At 33.5% G+C, this 24,382-nt stretch overlaps 2 protein-coding genes across 3 annotated transcripts in view; one reads left to right on the forward strand and one right to left on the reverse strand.

The window, feature by feature from the left end:
• The window catches only part of LOC120353878, a 28,514-nt gene extending 22,939 nt beyond the window's left edge, over positions 1-5,575 (reverse strand). For both annotated transcript variants that reach the window (XR_005572665.1, XM_039439259.1), the window contains exons 1-3: positions 5,411-5,575; positions 2,073-3,314; positions 1,182-1,357 (exon numbers count right to left, since the gene is read on the reverse strand). Coding sequence is in view for 1 of the 2 variants with exons in the window: in XM_039439259.1 (XP_039295193.1) it covers positions 1,182-1,357; positions 2,073-2,309 (413 nt within the window). In the remaining variant the exon portion in view is untranslated. The remainder of the gene's footprint in view (positions 1-1,181; positions 1,358-2,072; positions 3,315-5,410) is intronic.
• The window catches only part of LOC111053183, a 341,346-nt gene that overhangs the window by 117,634 nt on the left and 199,330 nt on the right, over positions 1-24,382 (forward strand). The gene's annotated exons all lie outside the window — the stretch shown is intronic.

The following is a 24,382-nucleotide window of genomic DNA, read 5'->3' on the forward strand; positions in this document are numbered from 1 at the left end:
AAATTTCATTTGCAAACCAGTTGAAAACCATGTGAAAAGCACAGTCAACTGAGCGAAGTGAGGTCTAAAGGTGCGTACAGATATACGCGCCGCGAACATGAGCAATTCACTTTCAATCAGCTGATTATATCTGTATTTTTACAGAAACGGTTAGATACAGATATAAAAAGCTTGGCATCAGCTGATTAAAAGTGAATTGCTCATGTTCGCGGCGCGTGAATCTGTACACACCTTTAGATTCAAGTCGACGGTTTGACATTTCTCCTTATGTTTAAATGTTTGAATGTTTATATGTTGCGCATTTACGGCAAAGCGCGGTAATAGATTTTCATGAAATTTGATAGGTATGTTCCTTTTTAATTGCGCGTCGACGTATATACAAGGTTTTTGGAAATTTTGCATTTCAAGGATAATACAAGGAAAAAGGAGCCTCCTTCATATGCCAATATAAGAGAAAAATCAGACTATAGAATTATTCATCATAAATCAGCTGACAAGTGATTACACAGATGTGTGGAGAAGCCAGTCTATTGCTGTATTTCCATAACGTTACCCTAACTAGTAGTTCTGTGAACAGTAGACCTCACGCAGTATTCTCATCCACAATTACCTGATTGAAACTATAGACCTTATGGAAATACAGCAATAGACTGGCTTCTCCACACATCTGTGTAATCACTTGTCAGCTGATTTATGATAATCAGCGGAATATTTCTTGATTTCACCACCCACTTATTTTTTGAAACAAACAAGTTTTTAGCATGTCGAAAAGTTCATGTTTTCTGCTCGAAATGTCTCGACATTGACGAACATAATCATTAAGGCTGTTCAAAGGCTAAAAATGAACTTTCTACTGGTGAAATTTTCCAAAGTTTTTCGATTTGTATATCATCAAGCTATTAAAATGAAAACATTTCTCAGGAAAACGCTAAGGCTAAAAGGCTAAAAATGATACAGAACCAATAGAAAGAAAACCTTCTTCTCGTCTCCTAGTTTTTATGCACTTGGCATCGTCATCAGTGGTAGATTTCCAGTGTGGAATTGACATCTTTCCATTTCACCTTAATATGGAGTAATCCCACAACATCCCTGTTTCCAGAGTTAATTTTATAAATTCCTCAAATTACATCCATGTAAAATTGGAAGCAAGAAAATAAATATATTAAAACTTGTTCACTTACTGAATAAAACTTTCTGGAAATTCGTTTCGTTGAATGTCATTTTCTTCACTGCCTTTTTTTTGGCCACTCCATGAAAACATGGATGTTAAATCCGCTGACATGGAATTTCTCAGCATCCATGTCAGTGCCCTGGAGCTGCTGCTACTGCCAGCCCCAAGAGTCGTCCAAGCACAAACCTGGAAATGAAGCATTTTCTCATTATAAACAAATTCAGCTTCTACTTCAAGAAGAGTAGGCTCATTCACGGTTATTCATGCTTGTCGTACGCATTATTTGTTATCAAGGGTAGTGTTCAGAGAACATAAAGAAGCTACTTAGTCTGTGTAACAGTGAACCTAAACAATCATCAGCTCATTCATCCAGCTCGAAATCCAGAACTGTCAATCGTACATTGGAACACCTTTAAAGTTAAAATATCGCCAGAAGATTCCTTAGTCAGCACCTAGGACCTATAAGAAAGCTATATTCCAAGTTTTGTTGCAATCCATCCAGTATATTTTCAGAAATCGTGATACCATTAATGTATTTGAATAGTCTAAAGTTTAAATATAGCATAAGTTAAATAATTTAATATATTATCTTGAATTTTACAGTGCACTTACAGTTACAGATAACTCAACTTCTATTATAAATTGCTTAATAATGAGTGACTCCAGAAGAAAGTTTGAACTTTGTAATTAGAGTTTCGTAGAGAAAGTTTACTAGTAGTCGTAGATAAAATAGTGTATGCAAAGGTTGTATTAGGCTTTTAAAGCATCATTTTGTGAGATATTTATAGCTCCAACTCAAATCTCACTCATGCTTTAAAAGCTCTCATTATACAACCGTTGCATAAACTACTATTATAAATATAGATGACATCTAAATTTGTTTCTATGGTTGAAAACTCACAATTTTCTCCCCGAAATCTGCATCCTTCAGGCGCATTTCCAAGTCCTCAAATTGTTTCAAATTTGATAGTGGAAACCAATCGGCTACCAATTTGTCATTCTCTTCATCGGAGATTGGTGGCATGGTATCCATTGCCGATGAAGGCTGGTCACTTTTTATCCGTTGAGCATTTATTTCTGCTATTTGGCTCTTAATCTTATCAAACTGTTCGGTGAAGTAATTCTTCATTAAATTCATACTTCCTGCAACAACGAAATTGCACACATACAATCATTAGGTACCGTACTATTTTCGAAGAGAGATTTTCAATCCTTAAAATAAATTTGAATATTTAGAGTTGGTGAAAAGTATGAAAATGCATGGCTCAATATTTCTCAAACAATATTAACTTCATTGTAGGTGTGATTGGGGATCTCAAATTCAAAATAGCCGAGGCTACTAGGTAGATACTTTTCCGTAACCTTGTGATCCGCTGTCTAGGATCCACCATTTTGAAAGTTGTTTAATCTCTTTGAATGTGAAGGTGGTCATACAATACATTTATAACACAAATACGAAATTTCAAGTGAAAAAGAATGATGAAAACCGAACATCGATATCACAAACCGTTTAAAAGATATTGACATCATATACGGTACCGTACGAATAATTCTGGAAAAATTTAGAGTTTATAATTAGCCAAAACCTTTTGTGTCTTCGAAAAAATGTGGATTCTAGTAATTCTACGAAAAAGTGACTTATCAAGTACCGGTAGTCATTTATTTATAAATATTTATTTTGTGTAAAATATTTTTTGTAATATTATTATGTATTTATTTCAAAGCTAAAGGTTGGTGTTCTAGTTTCTGAGAATTCTTTTTTGATTTTCTTCTTCTCTTATGCTTTGTTCCACTCGAATTTCGGTTTCCTGTGTTTTTCTCTTTTTGGATGTAATATTTCTATTTCATCTTCATTCTTCTTATTTCTCTTCGATGAGGATGGTTGGTTCTTTTTTTCTTCTTCCAATCATCGTATTTCTTCTACCGTTTTCCTGATATCCTCTTGTAGTCTATTTGCAAAGCTTTCTTGCTGGTTGTCTAGGTTTCAATCTGGATCTTCATCACTATTATCCCATTCTGATTCAGACTCTGGCACTAGTTCTTTTTTCATAAGGTGTATCCTCTTCTTCATCTGCCTTGTCATCTTCAAGTAAACGAATGAGTTCTTCTTCATCATCGAGGAGGTTGTAGCTTTCCATATTATCTGAAAATGAAACAGAAGATCATAAAATGTAGAAAAATGATAGAATAGAAACAAAACACATTTCAAAGCAAACATGTACGCTACAACACTTAAGCTTTTTAGGATTTGATATTTTATAAAAACTGATGGCAAAAATAAAAAAAGAAAGATAGAACTAGAAATAAAATGAGAATTTAGCAATGATCCTGCCACTCTAAATTGCAATAATAATGAGAATGAAGTAAGGAAAAGGTTCATTCATTTGTGGAAAATATGTCACCACACAATCTCTGCTTGATGATCATTAAAAAATAATGAGTTAGTATCTGATTTTTTGAGATGTTCTTAGTACAAATGAGAACACATACAATATTTTTGTAGGCAAATAAGGAAAAACTACTACTTGAAATTGAATTTGTAATTTCCTTCTTGAACTCTCTATGGTTGAAAATAGGGTACCAGTCCAGAACGGATGCATGAGGTATTTTAGAAGATATACTCACTCTATCCCTTATAAAACTTTCGGATTTGATTATGCGATGATATTTTGTCTGATTCGGAACTACACCCACACAGCACAAGAAGATCCTACGAATGACCAATGGGATATTAAGGACATCCCCTGATAATCCTCCAAAGTCCCAAAAAGTTCCCAAGGATATCCTTTGGTCGAATACTCTACCTTTTGACGTACAACTGAATTTCAACCCCTAATAAAGAGTTAGGGGTTGTAACTCGAATATTTCAAATGTAAACACCCATTGTGTGGTACATCATTTTAAATGCCTTTTCAAAACGAGAAAGATGACATCAATATAAATGTTCTATGATACTTTTATCCAAAATGGCGGTTGATTGAACTTTATCAATTAAGCTTATTTCTTTAAAAACTGAAATTTCAATTTTTTTAATTCAGTTCCTCTAATTTTCTTCAACTTCATCACCTTAAACAGAAAAACAACTTAGATAGACGGTACCAGAAGGCTGGCATCTAATTTTACCTATTACCGAATCCTATATTTATTCGAAATTAAAAAAAAAACTTTATTAAAATCATTAGACCTGCTTTGAATGAATCCAGTTCTTGGACAAAACAAGATATATTTCCTTGACGAATAAATATAGTTGATAATTTCTAACAAGATTGTACAGTTAATATTTCATCAGACATATCGGTATGAACTCTATTCTATAGAAGGTAGTGGCAAGGCAGAGAATCGGCTACGCTATTCTCCTATCTTTCTCCACTGTCATTATAACGTGGACCTCACTATATTCTGTTGATTTTTCTAATAACCATTGATCACTATAGTCAACCTCATGAAAATAGTCTGATGAAAATTGGAACGGCCTAGTATCTCCTCACCATCATAGCTGCCATAGACGTTGCCAATTCGTCAGGAGTAATATGAAATATTAATTCCTAAAAATCTATTATTCCTAAAAAGCTGTAGTAGCCTAGGCCTATTAATGAATCGGTCTATGCAAAAAGGGCGTCAGTCCGAAACTTGTAGTTTTGAGGAAACTACAAAAAACTGCCTGTTCGTTGTATTTTTCGTAACATGACCATTCAATTTTTATCTAAGGTACTTCATACTGTCATAAGTTATATAGGATGTAGAATTTAAAAATTAGTCGGTATTTGTTTCAAAAATTAAAAAATAAAAAAGCTTGGACTGGAGCCCTTGTTACATGGAACACAATTTGGTATTGAAATAACAAGTTGTTAGATGCTTATACTTCAGTCTTGAAGTTATTTTGAAAGTTCTAATATAATAGAAGGGGTTTAGATTAATGCACATGACAAATTCAATATAATTTCATATCAGTTTATTAAATCAAAGTAATAAAAATCAAACTTAACTTCATTGAATCAGAATAATAAGAATATTGAACGATCAAGTTGTTGAATCAAAGTAATAAAAATTGAGAATAAATTATTGAATTTATGTAATGTGGTCAACTTGTGGTCTACCAAATGACAGAGAGAAGTTATCATTGAAGAACTTAATGTAACATTGATAACTGCATTTGATATTTCGCTTTAGAAAGATTGTACATTGCCTTGACACATAATCTTGAGTCTAGGTATGCTTTTGTTTTCCCGCTATTCTTACCGTAGTATATTTCACAGGAAAACTAAGAATATGGTTTCTAATTTTTAGCACTATCCGATGATGACATTATTCAGCAAAATAATAGTGTGCAGAGCTGAGCCTTTGAAGCAAAACTAACTAAAATACACCAACTAATTTGAAGCAACAATATTCAGCTAGCTTATCCCTGAATGCTTTAATAATGATGTATGAACAAAACCATTTGTACACTTGTTGAGTTAATTCACTATTACCAACTGCCAGTTGAGCCAACGTGACAACGCAATATATCCCAATAGTAATAAACCGCAAAGAAAAACTACCACATTATTGTTCCATGAAAAGTTCTGTATGGAACGGTGAAACCAAGGTCATTTTTCTATGGTAAAGAGGCGTTGGATTGAAGCCTTTATAGCATGGAAACATGTAGTTAATAATAATAATAATAATAATAAAAGCCTTTATTGGTTCCCAACACTATACAATAATACAAAATAATATGTAGAAAGAATGAACATCTTTGCTAAACTGAAAATATTAAATAACATTACTGAATTAGCTACCTTTTTTCAAATAGTCCAAACTCCATTATTAGTATACAAGATTAAATAAAAAGAAAATGCAAAAATGTTCTTATCATTTTATTTGTGGAAACCAGGTCCTCTATTGGACATAGGCCTCTCCCAGGTTTCTCCATCTATCTCTATCTTTTGCATACACTGCCCACCTATCCCCAGTCACTTTCACAATGTCGTCTTCCCATCAGAATCGCTGTCGTCCAATTTTTCTTCTCCTCCAGCTGGGCTGGACAAAGACTCCACAAAGTTAGACTCTTCGTCCACCTGCCATCCTCCAATCTAGCGACGTGACCTGACGTGACACTTCAGAGTCTTGATAGTCTTCAGTACATCGTCCAATTTTGTTATCGCCTTGATGGATGTATTCCTAACTCTATCTAGCCTCCTTACGTTCAGTATACTTCTTTCCATCGCCGTTTGAGTTCTTGCTATTTTCTGTAGTAGGCTACTGCTTTCTTTAACGCCGTAAATAAGCGCGGGAAAAACACAAGTCTTTAATATCTGTGTCTTCTTAACAGTACTAATCTCCTTATTCTTGAGAATACTTTTCAATGACCAATATTTCCTCCATGCAATTGCACACCTACGTTTCACTTCTTTGTCGGTTCTGTCAGTGAAAGCAATCAGTTGTCCTAGATAAATAATCTCTCTTGACCAATTCAATGAACAGCCATCAAGTGTTATGTCTACTGTTTCCCTATTAGTCATGAGATGTGTTTTCCCTGGATTTATAATGAGCCCCGCTTTCTCACTTTCAGCAGCCAAGCTGGTTATCATGATTTTTAGTTCCAATGGAGATTTGGCGATGAGAACAATGTCATCCGCAAAACGTAAATGATTTAGATATTGTCCTTGGATATTCAAACCATAACTATCCCACTTGAGGCCACTAAAAATGTTTTGTAGAGCGGCATTGAAGAGAGACGGCGAGAGTGGGTCACCCTGTTTCACACCTTTCTGCACGCTGAAGATCTCTCCTGGTGAATCTGATATTACTCGTGCTGTACTATTGTTATATACGTCCTTTATTATATTCAAGAAGGTTGCTGGAATCATTTCAAGCAACGTGAAGAGGAATGCATGTTTCAAACTATCAAATGCCTTTTTATAATCAATAAAGGCCAAGTAGACACCTATATTGAATTCCTCACATTTTTCTATGAGTTGACTAACTGCTTGAAGATGGTCAATCGTTGAGAATCCACTTCGAAATCCCGCCTGCTCGACTGGTTGACGCTCATTCATAATTGGTTGTAGGCGATATTGTAGCATTTTCATGAAGAGTTTCCCGAAACAAGATGAAATGCTTATTGGTCGATAGTTGTTGATGTCGTATTAATCTCCTTTCTTGAACAGTAGAATTATGTCTGATGTTTTCCACTGCTGAGGTACCGAATGTTCACTGAAGATTCTATCAAACAGACTGATTATTGTTTCTGAAGAGATCGAGTACAGTACTTTCAGCATCTCGTTTGTTATCCTATCGCCTCCACCTCCCATGGTATTGCTTTTCAAAGTACTTACAACTGTCTTCAGGTCACTTTCCTCAATTGTTGGTACTTCTTCCTGCAAATTAATCTGCTCCAATACAACAGCGCTCTCAGATGTGTCCCGATATAGCTCTCTGAAGAATTCAGTAGCATTTTCAGAAATACCTTTCCTATTCCTTACAATCCTGCCACGTCTATCTTTGACTCCAACTTTCCATTCTTTACCATCAAACAATTGTTTTCTCAATTTCTTTGTTGATCCACTGGTGTCCAATACATTTTTTATAATTCTGTCTTCAAATGTCCTAATATGGTATCTTGCTAATTTGCAAAGCATATTAAACTCAATTCGTTCATGGAAACTTTTGTTCTTTTTCTTCTTCATTTCTTCTCTTTTAACAATCAATTCTTTAGTTGGTTATTTTCCTCATCTTTGTACTTATTATAGGTTCAAAAGCATTTTTTATGAAGCTTTCCAATCTATTGTAGCTTTCTTGCAGACATACACCTCTTTGTTCACGCCAATTCTGCAATTCTAATTCAAATTGTCCTTGTTCATTTGCTTTGAAAATATTCCCTACTACTTCTTCATTCCATTCTCTTTTTGGCCTCCTTTTGAAGCAATCTTTTGTCAATTCAATGGATATGAGTCTGTGATCTGTATAAAATTTCAGACTCCCTGAAACCTCAAACTGCTTCACAATTCCATTGTGCCTAGTCAGCACATAATCTATTTCAATTTTTAAACAATTGATTTGGTGAAATCCAAGTCCACTTCTTACCAGCTCGTTTCTTGAAGAATGTATTAACTATTCTTAATCCTTGCTCTTGACAGAAATCCACCAGTCTTTGTCCAGCTTCGTTCCTTGTCCCATAGCCATATTACCCTACTGTAAGCCTCTCACCCTCTTCCTGCTTTCCCACCTGACTGTTGAAGTCACCAATAATCAAAGTTATATGTTTCCAATTGTTTCTTTCCCTGCTTAGAGCTGCGGTGAGTGAATTGTAAAATGATTCGTGCTCAGCTTCCTCAGCCATTGAAGTAGGAGCATAAACTTGGTAAATATGAAACAGTTTCCCCTGAGTTTTCAACTTCAGCAATGCTATTCTTTCGGATATACCTTTGAACTCTACAATTTTCGTCTTCAACTCCTTTCTAACAAGGAATCCAACACCTTTATGACCTGGTGTTTCACCAAAATGGTAGAAAATGAATCCACTGCTCCTTTCAATTATTTTTTCGGAGTGTCTCCTTACTTGTGCTATACCAAGGATATCAATGCTAGATTCCTTCAATGCTTCCTCTAGTTCGATGAGTCGATCTTCTGTCTTGAGTGTTCCTACATTGAGTGTGCCTATAATTAAACCTGGGAGGTTTTGGTCTTGATTCCCCTTGATGACCAGTCGTTCTGGTTAATAACTATTTCCTGAATTCCTCACTTTAGATATTGTCCTCTTGTTTTTGTTGGTTGCACATTTTCCTATTCATCCTGTTTTTTGTTTCTTCTGTTCTTGAATCCTCCTTGCGTTTTGCTTCGATTGCTCGTTTTGACGGTCTTCTTCTTTAGTTTTATCAATATTTTTTGTTAGGAATCTTTCAAGGCTGTTTTCATTGGACTTTTTCCCCTTCTTCTTTGTCTGACGATCACGGGATTCCTTGCATTCTCCTTGCTTTGGACTCGGTGATGCCTCTTCACTTCTCGCTCGCTTAGAGGAGTTTGACTCTTTTGCAATTCCTCCAGGGAAAGAAGGGTACCATCAACCTTCAACTTATCTCCAATCATGAACACTTTCCTTCCTTCTTTTTTTAAACTCAAAAGGTGTGGGAATAATTCCTTCCTGATAGCCCTTATCTCAACTGAAAAGTCCTCCTTGATTTGAATATTTTTAAATTCTTGTTTTTCTTGAAGCTTTCTTTTTCCTCTCAATATCGTGTTCTTTGTTATGAGTGAATTGAATTTCACAATAATAGGTTAGTTCTCCTTATTCCTGTTTGTTTTCCACAATTCTCTGATGAAATTCCCATTGAAATCAGGAACCAAAAACCGCAAAATGTTTATTACTTCTTGATTCCTAGTGAAAAGCTCTTTACTTCCAACACCGAAAAGCAACAAGTTAAACTTCCTATCTCTTTCTTCATTTCGTCTGTCCTTATTTGAACTTTCTTGCTTTAGGCGGGAGATTTCAACTTTAATCTCATTTATTTCTTTTCGAAAAGAACTATTCAATTTGTCGACCTTCTCATCCAAATCATCTAGCTTCTGTAGTTTTCCTTGAATTTGATGGGGATGTTTCACAGAGACAAGTTCTCACAGAGACAAGTAGTGTTTTTGAACGATATTAGTGTCACAGAGACAAGTTTCACAGGAGCAAGTATTTCTATAAATGGCAGTCTCACAGGAACAAGTTCCCACAGAGACAAGCAGTTTCATAGAGACAAGGTCTCTGTCCAAAGTAGTAGCGCTATAAATGGCAGTCTCACAGAAGCAAGTTCCCACTGGAACAAGGTGTTTCACAGAAGCAAGGTCAGTGTCTAGAGACAAGGTAGCGAATGTAGGAAGAAGTTAGGCGTGTTGCCTACATCTGAACTTGAAGGCACTCCACTATTTGTTCTAGTAAATTGAATGTCTGCTGTTTTTAATCATGCAGGTATATGATTATGATTGAAGGTTATCATATAAGATAGGGATGGGTTGGTAACCTATTAGAATTAGATAGAAGATAACTTAAATAAATAAATAAATTGAGTTCTATGCAAATGTAATATATTTCTACCTAACTCCAAGATAACTATTCCAATATATCTAATACGTATATATATAACCCTCGACCCGAAAGAATAATCAATATGAATATGAAATGGAATATATAAAAGCAAAATAACCTACCACTGACCTATTCATCACCGCTTCTAAAAAACCACATGGCCAAAATGGTTTTTCATTATAATTCCTTCTTTCGTAATAAATTGTTTATGCTTTTGTACTCATGAGCGAAGCTCGGTCCCCGATATTATGAGCTAATCATCTCTTCTTTTTCCAAGCTGCGATCTCGAATTGTAAATTCAAATTGATATAATATTAACTTCAGACAGTCACAGAGTAAAGCTGCGTCAACACCAATAGATTCTATAGATTCTATTAGATTGAACATAACTTATCATACACATGATGAACATATGTGTTTTTCATGTGCCGTTCAATCTATAATAATCTGTGAGGATTAAGTTATTAACATTTTGTTAATAACTTTGGTGTAAACGCAGCTTTAGATGCCAAGATTTATCATGGCGTTCCGAGTTACGGATGATAATGTCAATGAAAAACTTCATTTTCCTCATGAAATCTTTCCCATAAAAATTTAACAGATTGTTGTTCTACAAGCGTCTCTACATGTTACAAAATGAAAATCCCAGTGAAAAACAAAATGTGCCACTTGATAATTCCCAAATCATCTTTTTAATCGTAGCTCTGATTCAACTGAGCAATAACTTTCTGAACTTACTGAGTTAATAAAGTAACATTTAAAATTATCATAAGCGCAATGGGACTTGGGATTCCATCAATTCAGATAAGTATTATACCGGTATTCATTTTTACAGGATTGAAGTAGTGCAACATTTAGATTAGCACACCAATAGATTTTATTTGTAGCGGAGTGAGTTCATTACTTTCATATCAAAGTTCTACTTTTTCCATTATGATATAGTATATTGACGACTACTGCAAAACAATGTCTGGTAGCCCTGGTAATGTAATGTAGGTAATGTAATGTATGGTTGATTGGAAGTCTCCAACCAGCCTGATCAGATTTCTTAGTGGGGCCATTGGCAAACATTTTAAAAAGCCCTGATATTATTACAATGACTTTATTCCTCGTAGATAGCATTTCTAGTAGATGGCTGAATATTCTCGTTACCACATTGCAAAGGATGTTCAGTGAGGTCTACTGTTATCTGGACTACTAGAGTATTGTAACTCCTAATGTCAGATTGAGTAAGAGCTTGAAATTTATTCCTATCTAGTGTACTCCATGTTCAATAATCTGCCTTATCTTATATTAGAAGAACTTGCCTCTGAATGAATTAAAAAACGCACTAAATGTAATTCTGAATGAAAATGCTTATTGTTCCGTAAATTAATTTTCAAATTGTTGAAAATGTGATATTCAGTGCTGTGAGTTTATAAATAGTTTATGTCTTTTTTCAATGTATGACTTAATTTATTCAATTGTACTGGGTGATGATAATTATGACTTGATAAGACTGATTTGATGAATGATTACACTATTCATAAGATGACTACTAAGATGTTATGAATTGAATTGCTCATTTATTGTATAACAGACTATAAGCTGAATTCTTTAGACAAGGCCTATTCGCCTAATCTACATCCAAATTGTTTGTATTTATCGGTCAATATATTTCTTATTCCTAGACGCCAGCTAAGAAAGGGGTTTCAATTTTCGTAGAATAAGCACGTAATTCAAAACTGTATGTTTTTCAAAAATTTGTGATTTCAAATTCAAATTTCGTTTATCACACACATAGGCTATACGAGAATTAAGAATTAATGAGAAAGTGTCCCGGAATAAGGTTTATGATTTTTGTTCTTCTGTATTTATACTAAGTGACATATTTATCAGTGATGGCTCTTAAACTGTAGGTTATTATTAAATAACGAGTTTGGAGCACCAGAAAAATGGGATTATATTTCATTATAATAAATATTCAAAATTACGTTTCCAACCCACAATTATTGTCTTATTGTCATGTCCTTAAAGTTACTGAAAACCATATCGTTTGGGACTAATCAAGGTTTATTTAGGGTGGTTTTAATTATTAGTTTATGTGTTACAAATGGTTCACCTAGATTTAGATGGCAATTGAAACATTATTGATCTAACTAAAGCATGGTATTAGTGTCAAAGACAGAAATTTGCGTTTTAATTCATTATCATGTGTGAGAGAGAGAGAGTGAGAGTGAGCCCGAGGAAAGGGTATGTGTAAGAGAGTGATGTGGTTGAGTGGGAGTGACAGAGTTCGATATATTATATGCTATATGGTGGGTGAGGAATAATAGTGTGTCCCTTACGCTACACTCACAGATATGTGATATCTTATATATATATATATATATATATATATATATATATATTATATATATATATATAGTACATAAACCATATCCATAGATTTTAGAAGCGGCATGCTATCTTTGTGCATTCCATAACAACAATCTGCAGACTGACGTCTCGGGTATTAGAACCAAAAGGCCTTGCTTCATAGAACTATAAATACTCATTCAGTATTACAATGCCTTGCTTCCATGAAACAAAGAAAATGTTTCCCGTTAGGTACTTCTGGAAAGCCCGGTCAATTTGTCATCGGTGGTGTCCAGGTAGAACTACCCTGCTCATAGACTATGTTCACTGAAGCGTAAAACCAAAGTTAACCAAATGCTTCTATTTCTAAAAATTCCAGTGCCAGGTATAAAGTACTGCACTTTGGCGGCAGGAAATATTTAACATGTGTTTTCCATATTGTACCCTTCCTGGAAAAAAGATTTTTGTTCAGTATTGTTTGCCTCCCCTCTACGAGGATGCTACCTGTGCGTTTGCGTTGCGAGTTCATAGTTGACAAAACACATTCAGTCGGCATGGAATTGGTCAAGGAAATCGTAACGCTCCGCAATACTACATTATATCATATTGACGATGGATTTTTCTATCGGGTGACCTCCAGCGACCAAACGCGTATCTATTTAAAATGTAATGTACGCGAGTGTGCAAGTCGCGCCTCAATGCCACTTCGTATGGCAAATAGAACTTTTGATAGTTTTCTTATCACTATTAATCATAATCATCTTCCCAACCCAACGTTTGTTGGTGTTACCGTGTTGAGGAGTGCATATTGCAACGTTGTTCCAGGGAAACAACAGGCCACGAGACATCTTTGATGAAGAGTGTGCCAGTAAGTACCCACATCACATCATTATAGCCCAGTCAATGAAGGTCCAAAAAAGCAGTTTCGATCCGAAAATTAAATAAAAGCTGAATTCCCACCATCGATAGAACCCTCCCAGATGGTCATTCTCCCAAAGTCCCAAAAAATCCCCTTGGAGCTTTCCGCCCCACCCCCCTAAAACATGAAAAATGCAGGTAAACACGGGAAATCAATTATCTCTGTATCCATTGATCAGAAACAGCTCTATTATATGCCATTCGATTCGTTACATATGGATTACAATATTAGTTTTATTCATTTTTCCAATAAAATTTACAGTTTTCTTGATAAAATAATATATATGTATAAATTGAGGGGGTTTGTGATTTGATTTTTTTGTTTTCTCCGATTAACCTCGAAAAAAGTAGTTTTAAAGAAAAATGAGCCCCATATTAATGTAGCCACTCTCATTGCAAATCCATTGATGTATATTGTTATGTATTTGCGAATCAATTTGACGCTGTGGAAGGGGAACAGTCGACGCGGAAAGGCGCGGCTGACTCTCTTAGCCATAGTAAACAGCAAACTGAAATCAATTATCTCTGTACCCATTAATCGGAAAAAAATCTATCATATGTCATTCGATCCGTTACATTATGGACTAAAATATTAGTCGTATTCATTTCCTAAATAAATCAAACAGTTTCCTTGATAAAGTAATATATATATATGTAAAATTTAGGGGTTTTTGATTTGATTTTTGATTTCTCCGATTAACTTCGAAGCAAATAATCTAAAGAAAATTGACACAATAATTAATGTAGCCACATTCATTGCGAATCCATTGATGTATATTGTTATTCATTTGCGATTCGATTTGACGCTGTGGAAGGGGAACAGTCGACGCGTTATGGCGTGGCTGATTCTCTTCACATAGTAAACAGTAAAATACAGTAGTAGGCCTACTGCTTTCTAATTTGCATCTTATTCGCAATATGGCGCTCGAAACAATCATTTTTTTCTATTGTTTTGACATGCGATGAAACTAATTTTTCACATTTTAATTCTCTAAATTCTCTAAAATCATTTTGTTGTTATAGATGTGCTAAATCATGCATTCTATGACAGACAAAGATATTGTTTGCAACCGATAAAATATTCATACTATCACATAATATAATACATATTTAAAATATGTGTATGATCATAATTCTATGCTGAAATTTATCATAAGTTATGTCAAAAACTGAGATAAATCATAGATTACATAGTGTTAACAGTGGAAATTTCCTGAAAAGTCAAAGCGTGCAGTGTTTGCTGATTTCTACAGTTAGTATTCTTCAAGCCAGGTTGATAATATACCTTCAGTTGAACTAAATATATGACGGCTGAGGCATAAAATAATATACATTGGGCTTGTTGAGTCGAAACTTTATGATTATCTCTGTAAAGTAGCTTATCTTCCGTTCTTACTAGTTGAATCTATATTATTTAGACAGTCCAATATGAGAATTCAGTAGATTCTAAAGATGAAAGCCATGCAAACATACAAATTAAGAAGAGTAAGCATGCATAAAAGGTAGGAAAATCATGAAAGTGTTTCACATTATTAACCACAAAGTACCCTACCGTATAAGATTAATTGAAAGACGATTCATCATCTTCTATTATTTTTGTTAACATATCGATTTTTCACCTCCACTCGCATCTTGTCATTCACTATACAAGGTTGGCAGAAGCTTTTCTTTATGTCGATTAATGTTTATTGAAATTGATTTTGATTAGGACACCAAAGAATAGATCATTTTCTATTTGAAGCATTCAAATTGAATCTATTGAACATGATTCCTTATGACTTAGCATTCACAGATTTAGTTGGGTGAAGCTATTTGAAAAGTAGGTCTACCTGATTATCAATTCCATGGTTTTTATACCATTCTAGTTCATTGTGATCATTGAAGGGTTGAAGTGATGAGTTAGTTCAAGTGAATTCTAGTACACAAGTATATTGTGCTTATGATGGGCTCTTCTTTATTTTCTATCGATGTTTTGCTCCAGTAGAGAGAATTTAAAATGTTGTTTTACATTTTATAAGCTTTATAAATAATATAAATTTGATAAGTCCAATATTAAATTAATCGATGTTGACTTTCATTGTATCGCTTTGTATCAATGTTACTTGCACTGTTTGCAATTATTGTAGTCCTTAATTAACGAATCGAATGGCATATGATAGATTTTTTTTCGAATAATGGTTACAGAGATAATTGATTCCAGTTTGCTGTTTACTATGGCTAAGAGAGTCAGCCGCGCCGTCCGCGTCGACTGTTTCCCCTTCCACGCGGCGTCAAATCGATCGCAAATACATAACAGTATACATCAATGGATTTACAATAAAAGTGGCTACATTAATTATTGTCTCATTTTTCTTTAAAACTACTTGCTTCGAAGTTAAACGAAGAAAACAAAAAAATCAAATCAAAACGCAAACCCTAAATTTTACATATATATTATTTTATCAAGAAAACTGTTAATTTTATTGAAAAAATTAATGAAACTAATATTGTAGTCCATAATGTACGAATCGAATGGCATATAACATAGCTGTTTCCGATCAATGGGTACAGAGATAATTGATTTTCCGTGATTACCTGCATTTTTCAACTTTGAGGGGTGCTAGGGGGGAAAGCTCCAAGAAGATTTCTTGGGACTTTTGGGAGAATGACCCTCTGGGAGGGTTCTATCGATGGTAGAAGATTCAGCTTTTATTTAATTTTCGGATCGAAAAAACCTTTATTAACTGGCTATTATTTTCAAGTTCAGTACGTATATGGAGTATATATAAAATCTAACCGCATGTAATATACACTTATTATTAACATTTATAATAATCTCCATCAGAAGTTAAGTAATTCTCATTGTCCCAGTGGAATAGGTTCCCTTAAAGTTTCTATTCCCTTCATATCTATTCTTCGATGAATATCACAAGGAATCATATTAATAAAAATCTAGTGCTTGATTTGATGTAATTCTCTCGATGTGATGTAAGCTTTTGAGAAATAATTTGTAATTGTTAAAATGAATCGAGTCTAATTAATCACAGTTATAAAGTTCCAATTTAAATGGGTAGATAGTTTAACATAAAAGCGCAGAGTGACTGGGTGGAAACGTCAATTTTTTTATTGTTCAACATACATACACATGATTTACATACATATAAAAACAAAATGATACACAAAATTTTTTTAGAACAATAATGCTCACGGTAAAAACCTTTTAGGGAGAAAGATCTAAATTTTCACATGAAAACGTCACTCGAGAATAATTATATCACCCGGCCTCACAACAGAGAGTCTTAGAGTCCTTGACTTAGAATAGTTATCTCACAGTTGTACAGTCAGTGTGAGTGAGATTTTCTGCACACATCATGCGTGAATACGCCGGATGGATCGACTCGTATATTTGAAAATGGTGATAATGATGAGGAAACATGATTCTGTTAAAAGGAATAGTCTCCATCTCCATTATGTTCTTAGGGATTTGCTTGTGATCATGTTTCTATCATTTTATCAATTCGAAGATCAGCCTTCAAAAATTTAGGTCAACTTATACATTTCAACTCACGTTGCTACTACACGTTTCAACTTAGCAAAAGGACAGAGGGAATTAGTATTATTATTCTCTAGAGCCCTGGAAATATCTCTGTTATTGTTCTTGGTACCTTATACAAAAGGGACTCGATAATACAAAAACAAATCAGTCCTTGCCGGACAAAGCTAGAGGAGAAGAAAAAGAAGAAGAGGAAGAAGATGAAGGAGGAGAAGAAGAACAAGCGAGAAGAAGAAGAAAATAGAAAAAGGACAGAAGAATAAGGAAGAAGAGGAAGAAATGAAAATAATAAGAAGAAAAAATATAGATAGGAGAAGATTATAACCGTTGAGTACACTATTTTATCTATAACCACTCTTTTGACGAATTGAAAACTTATATATAGTTATTACATTATTATAAGTTATATTGTAAATTATTACTGGTGGTACTCCCATACAGTAACAGTCAGGGGTGTATTCAATACCGTTGGATAACATCTTTCCAATATTGTTCCATTCATCTAGAAGTATATAATCTGTTCTTTCTTAATTGATATCACTTATGTATAAGTTACTGCAGAATCAAAATTATTTTATATTGACTGAACAATTAAAAGTCACATTGAAATAGTTTTTTGGAGTTTGGTAGAAATAATACATTTACATGGAACTCAATTTATTCATTAATGGCAATCTACATAATTCTAATAGGTTCTGATAACACATAATGATAAAATAGGTGTTCAATGAATTAATGAAGCCTAACAACTTAAAATATATTTCAAATTATTTAAGATTAAATTGATTCTACCTCGGTGCAAGTCAGCTTTACATTTGTACATGTATCATTGTATTGAATTATTAAATATTTGATGATTTTGGTAAAACGACATTTTAATCCGGACTAGTAGTTCTATGAACAGTAGACCTCGCGCAGTTATAAAACACCCTCGTCTCATACTGTCCATAAGAGTAAATCCTGTTTGTATGTTGTGTCGGCAAGATGTCGGTGTGAAAACGGCTAATGGCTGTTGGGTTAGTGTATCAAAAATATGCTAACATCAAAATCTAATCTCCTTCAACTTACTGGCAACAGGTCAGACCGAGTTGAAAGCAGATAAGGTCGAGAGAAAATACCTTCCGATTAATTGTTATTAAGTGCATGTCATTGCATGCAATGAATAGTCAACACGACTGCTGATTTTTACTAAGTTACATTGATATATGCATTATTGCATGCAATTAAAAATCTACTCAACAGCTGAATTATTATGGATGATTCTATTCTGATTTTTACTGTAATATGGCGTTCGAAGGAGACTTTACCTATTGTATTAACCTTAAAATGCAAAAATTTCAAAAAACCTTGTATATACGTCGAGGCACAATTTAAAAAGGAATATACCTGTCAAATTTCATGGTAATCTATTGCTGCGTTTCGCCGTAATTGCGGAACATATAAACATAAAGAGAAGCCGTCGACTTGAATCTTAGAACTCATTTCGCTCGGTCAATAAATCGAAATTTTAAAACCCACAAATATCCTGGAGAAAAGGGAATCAATTGTTATGTATAGATTTGAATCTGAATGACTTTAAGTCAGGACAAAGAAAATGTTTGTTTGCTTCAAACATTTTCATTTTTGATCGAAATCAGACTGTAACATTTTCAAATAAACATTATTTTCCAATGTGAAACAGCAGACTGTAAAACTTCCAGCATATGATGTGAAAGTAAACTTATATAGTATTAAAACCAATAATAATTAAAAATTTCAGGTAAGAATTCATGTGACACTTAACTTTCTCTTCAACTAGGCTAACCATAGCAGCCTACATACATAGTACTATGCACTACTTCATGAGACTTTCTGCTTTGGCTGTCCCAAAAAAATTTATTCGATCTGAATAAATACTGGAAAATGATGATTTGAGTGTGTAGAACTTGAAAAAAAGTCTCAACTCTTAGAAATCTATTATTTCATGATATACTCGTAAATGTAAGGATGTTTTAGTCCCATTTGAATAACATGCTCTCTCTCCATAGCAACGGTTTGTTTAGAGACTAAAATGGCGTCTTAGCAACGGCTTACGTCACACTTACATTGCCCATTCTACTGTTTACTATGTGAAGAGATTCAGCCACGCCGTACCCCGTCGACTGTTTCCCCTTCCACAGCGTCAAATCGAATCACAAATGCATAACAATATTCATCAATGGATTTACAATGACAGTGGCTACATTAATTATTTGGCTCATTTTCCTTTAAAACTACTTGTTTCGGAGTTAATCGAAGAAAACAAAAAATCAAATTACAAACCCTTTAAATTTTCACATATATATTATTTTATCAAGAAAGCTCTCATTTTATTGAAAAAATGAATATAACTAATATTGTAGTCCATAATGTAACGAATCGAATGGCATATAATAGAACTGTTTCTGATCAATGATCTACAGAGATAATTGATTTCCCGTGTTTACCTGCATTTTTCATGTTTTAGGGGGCTGGGGCGGAAAGCTCCAAGGGGATTTCTTGGGACTTTTGGGAGAATGACCCTCTGGGAGGGTTCTATTGATGGTGGGAAATTCAGCTTTTATTTAATTTTCAGATCGAAACTGCTTTTTTGGACTTTCATTGACTGGGCTAGTAATATAGTATAATACTCCCAGAAATAGCTCTGATTGAAGTAGCAGTGCCCAATCAATTTTTCCGCGATAAATGCATTTCAATCTTCAACTTGGTGCCAACCTAACAAAGTCAACTCAACTTATTGCCAACCCTTAAATTTATTAATTTAGTTACCAGTTAACAACTGTTTCGAAGAGGTACTCTTTCTAGATTATAGTTCTATATTAACATATATGGTATGGACATTTCAATTTTATAATTAAGAGATTGGAATAAGAAGAATATACTTGCTAAAAGACGAACTTTAAACCCTTAAAAACCACTCTTAACCTAGCGCCGCAGTGCAGGATGGTTTCTTACAGCTTGGCGTTGTTGTCATTCGAGATGGGTGTCTGGCTCGGAAGTGTTTCGGCCGCATTGCAGGATGACTGTTAACGGTTGCCAGAAGCTCAACAGCTCGATTTTTTTCGTTATTTTTCGTGATAGAGAAATTCTGATTGCAGATTCGTTCTCAGCGACCCCAAGTTTAGCCTAAAGGCTCAGAATGTCAACAATGTTTTTAAATAATTAGAAATCATCAAGAAAAGTCATTAATATGGTAGTACACCACGTTTCTGGGAACTTTTTACTGGTGACTGGAGTTATTATTGACACACAAAAATCAAAATAATCGTGAGAAAGAAAACTGCTGATGAACGCGAATAAGACCGCCACTCCATTGTTCTATTGTCTCGGCTGCTTGGCTGAGCCTGGCTGGAGGGATCAAATAACCGACTGGTTTGTTCTTTCGTCTGTCCGCTAGGCGGAACTAAGCCGACCATTGCTGGGTGGAAGATGTTACTGCGGCCGCTCGCATTCCCACCAACGCTGCTATTATTTGCTGTCTCAGCGCCTAGTCCGATTCAGCCAAGCAACCAGCCTGCACTGCGGAGCTAGGTTTATAGAGTTAAAATTTTTCCAAATCCGTTCTTAGTGCGCCTCTAAAGGGCCAACTGAACATACATACCAAATTTGAACGTTTTTGGACAGGTAGATTTTTAGTTCTGCGAGTGAGTGAGTGAGAGAATCAGTTAGTCAGTGAGTGAGTGCCATTTCTCTTTTATATACATATAAATATCTAATAATTATATTATATTGATTATTATTTGAATAAAATTGATTGATTTTTAATCAATTTTATTTCCAATTTAATTCAGGTAAAAAATTTTAGGTTGAATATCTAAATTGATAGAATGTGAAAATTAATAATCATTCTGTTTTTGTATATTAATAAGCTTATGAATAAACCTCTGACTGAAATATTGTAGGCCTTTTTGATGTTGATGACCTATACCAATACCTACTATTACTTAGTAATAGTAGGTATTGCCTATACTCATTTTTTACATTGAGAATGGTGACTTTCCTGTAGATGAGATATCAAGATAATTGAGTCTGAGATAAATTTTAAATATCACAACTATGATTATTCACATCAACTTATGAGAATTTTGGTGTGAAATGATTGCAACCTTCATCATGAGCAAAAAAAATACTACAAAATTTCACAGACAAACATTTGATGAATAGGAAATTTTTATCCCTAATTAATCACTTTTTTACATTCAATGGTAACTGTAGGAAAAAATTAATGTGTATATGTGCTCAAAGTTGCACTCAAGAAACATTCGAAGAATGTTTACTCAAGAAAGTAACGTTTTTTTTTTTGTTGTTGCACCAAAGTCTCACTTTGCACACTATTTACACAAATAACTATCTCATGCACATGACTTAATCCCTTATGGGCTAATAAAAGGAATATTATTTATCATTTTCAGTTTTGGTAGAGTTTCATGCCGGTTGTTTGTCGAATAAATGGAATAGATATACTGTGAAAACTCCTTTCAACCAAGAAAGTTTTGTATAACCAAAATTATGTGGATAATCAATGGTTGATAGTTATCTGTTAATCAGTTTGTAAAATTTAATTTAGGCTATAGTTGCTATTGACCGAGCGAAGTGAGGTCTAAGATTCAAGTCGACGGTTTGGATTTCTCTTAATGTTTAAATGTTGCGCATTTACGGCGAAACGCGGTAATAGATTTTCATGAAATTTGACAGGTATGTTCCTTTTTTAATTGCGCGTCGACGTATATATAAGGTTTTTGGAAATTTTGCATTTCAAGGATAATATAAAAGGAAAAAGGAGCCTCCTCCATACGCCAATATTAGAGTAAAAATCAGACTATAGAATTATTCATCATAAATCAGGTGACAAGTGATTACATAGATGTGTGGAGAAGCCAGTCTATGCTGTATCCATAAGGTTTATAGTTTCAATCAGGTACTTGTGGATGAGAATACTGCGTGAGGTCTACTGTTCACAGAACTACTAGTATAGTTGATAAAATTTAATGTAGGCTTAAATTTCTTTCATTTTTTTCTTAATAACGCATTGAAAAAACAAGAATTGATTTGAAAATAATGGTTTTGCAAATAAAATTGCTTCAAAGAAAATGCACAATTTTTGTTCCATTTTGTTTTGTTATATATATATATATATATTATATATATATATATATATATATAATATATATATATATATATATAATATATTATTAGAATCATTCAGACTGGAGGTATTTTTTTTACATATGTCTTTTGTTATAACTGTAGAGTTTCAAGTTTCCAGCATAATCTATGGCCCAAATGTCTTTTATATTAATTCAAAAATTGTGACCAGCATACTAAAATAAATGTATGTAATCAAATTTGATTAGAACACTTGAAACATTAGAACTCACAAAATAAAATGTTACAAAAATGACGTTTTTCACTGAAATTCAGCTTGATATTAATGATTCAGAATGGGAAGTTTTTCACTAGCCTATAGCACTTGAAAAACTTTTTGGAGCCGTATTGAAAAAATAGTCGAGAATATTTTAATTAATTCGTAATTTTTTTCAAACTGTGGAGGCTTTGAAAAATTGGAGGAAAATTAAAATAATAACTAATAGAGTTACAACATGGAGCAACATTGAAAAATGCGAAAAAGACACCTCTGCCCTCCAGCCGCGTCTTATTGAGTTAGAGTTATGATTGTATTTTTCCAATAAACTACTGCTTCTAGAGAGTCCAGAAATGGTCTTAACTCGATTTTGACTATTTTTAAGATATGACGGTTTTCGATTTTGAAATAAGTGAGCGATATTATCCAACGCAGCACTATTAGATATGCTGCTATATTGAATAATCTGTTAGAAGAATGTTGAAAGATTCCATGAAGCTTTCTTATTTGATGTCTCTATTTACAGAGACAGATTTTGAGTTGTGTCTGTATTGAACTATGAAGAGACACAAAGTAAAAGGAAAGAAAGGAAGAGAATTCTCTGTGGAAGAGAATCGAATTCTGAACAAGAATTTGTGAATAACTGAAAATACACTATTTTGAGTTTTAGCCCTATTGAACTGTAGCCCATCGAATTATTAATGAACTAGAATCTATATATCAGATCCGTTGTTTGTCTCATAAGGTTCTTTTTATTTCCCCTTCATGGCCAGGTACTTTGGTGGATTGTGTAACAATGGTGTAACAACTGAAAATAATTTTTCAAAAATGTTTTAATGAATAAGTGGTCCTGACAATCATCATTCTTCTATTTAATCTTAATATTTAACATTTTTAGAGAACATTCTTCGAGTACTTTACTACTTTTGTAAAATAAAAGCATGATAATTCACTGTTGAAAAGAAAGCTGTTGTGAGAAGCTTCTTTAGATTCTTTATTCATGATCAGTATTTATATGAATAATTTATATTGTAGCTCTCTAAAATATAATTGATTAGTAATAATTTTTCTTCTGTGTTTTTATATTTTTCCAAGTTATATGTCTTATGCATAAACAAAATTACTTATACATATAAATGCGAAATTATTTGTTCAGTAAAGCATGGAGCGTTTCGTGTGTGGTTACTTTGATTGTATCCGCACCGAAACCCCACTTCAGAGATAGAATCATTTGATACTTTTATTTTCCAAGAAGGATTTTGCCTCTTGTCTAATAAAAATATTCATCATTCTACTCTGGATCCTAAACTAACAAATTTACCATTTTCATTAAGTTGATAATGCGTTGGCAATAAATAAAATACATTGCATCTGATTACTTTTATTGAAAACTTTTCAAGTTTACAAAATAAAGGAATGTTAAACAATAAAATAGAAACTTATTACTACCAAACCTATTCTCTGAATTATGTTTTCTTTTTAACAAGACCCAATTTTTAAAATAATAAACAAATTTTACTGATTTTCTCAAATAGATGAGATTAATTAAAATTTCTACTCACGTGAATTTACCCAAGATTCCACTTTTAATTTTAATCACCTTAAAAAATATAAATTGACACTTTCAAAAGTTACATTAATAAACAAATTTTCTACTTTATGTTTATTTGAACAAATAAATGAAATAATAAGCTATTAATTAAAATTTTACCAATAAATGTGAGCAACCAAATTTTTTGTTCTATCTTGTGGAAATCTCAGGTAAAAAAGGTACAGATCAAACAGGATATATTATGAACTTCCTCTACCTAGAGCAACTAAATCTCAATGCTACTGAAATCTGAGTTATATAATTCAATGTATCAATCAAATAAAAGTTACATTTTAAGTTATAATCTGGTTATTTAATTTGTACAATGTCAAAACTTTATAAAAAATTAAATAAACTATTGTTACAATTCAATCGAGTTCATTTATTCAACCTGATTTATT

The sequence above is a fragment of the Nilaparvata lugens genome, chromosome 1, assembly GCF_014356525.2.
Source record: "Nilaparvata lugens isolate BPH chromosome 1, ASM1435652v1, whole genome shotgun sequence".
Taxonomy (NCBI): Eukaryota; Metazoa; Arthropoda; class Insecta; order Hemiptera; family Delphacidae; genus Nilaparvata; species Nilaparvata lugens.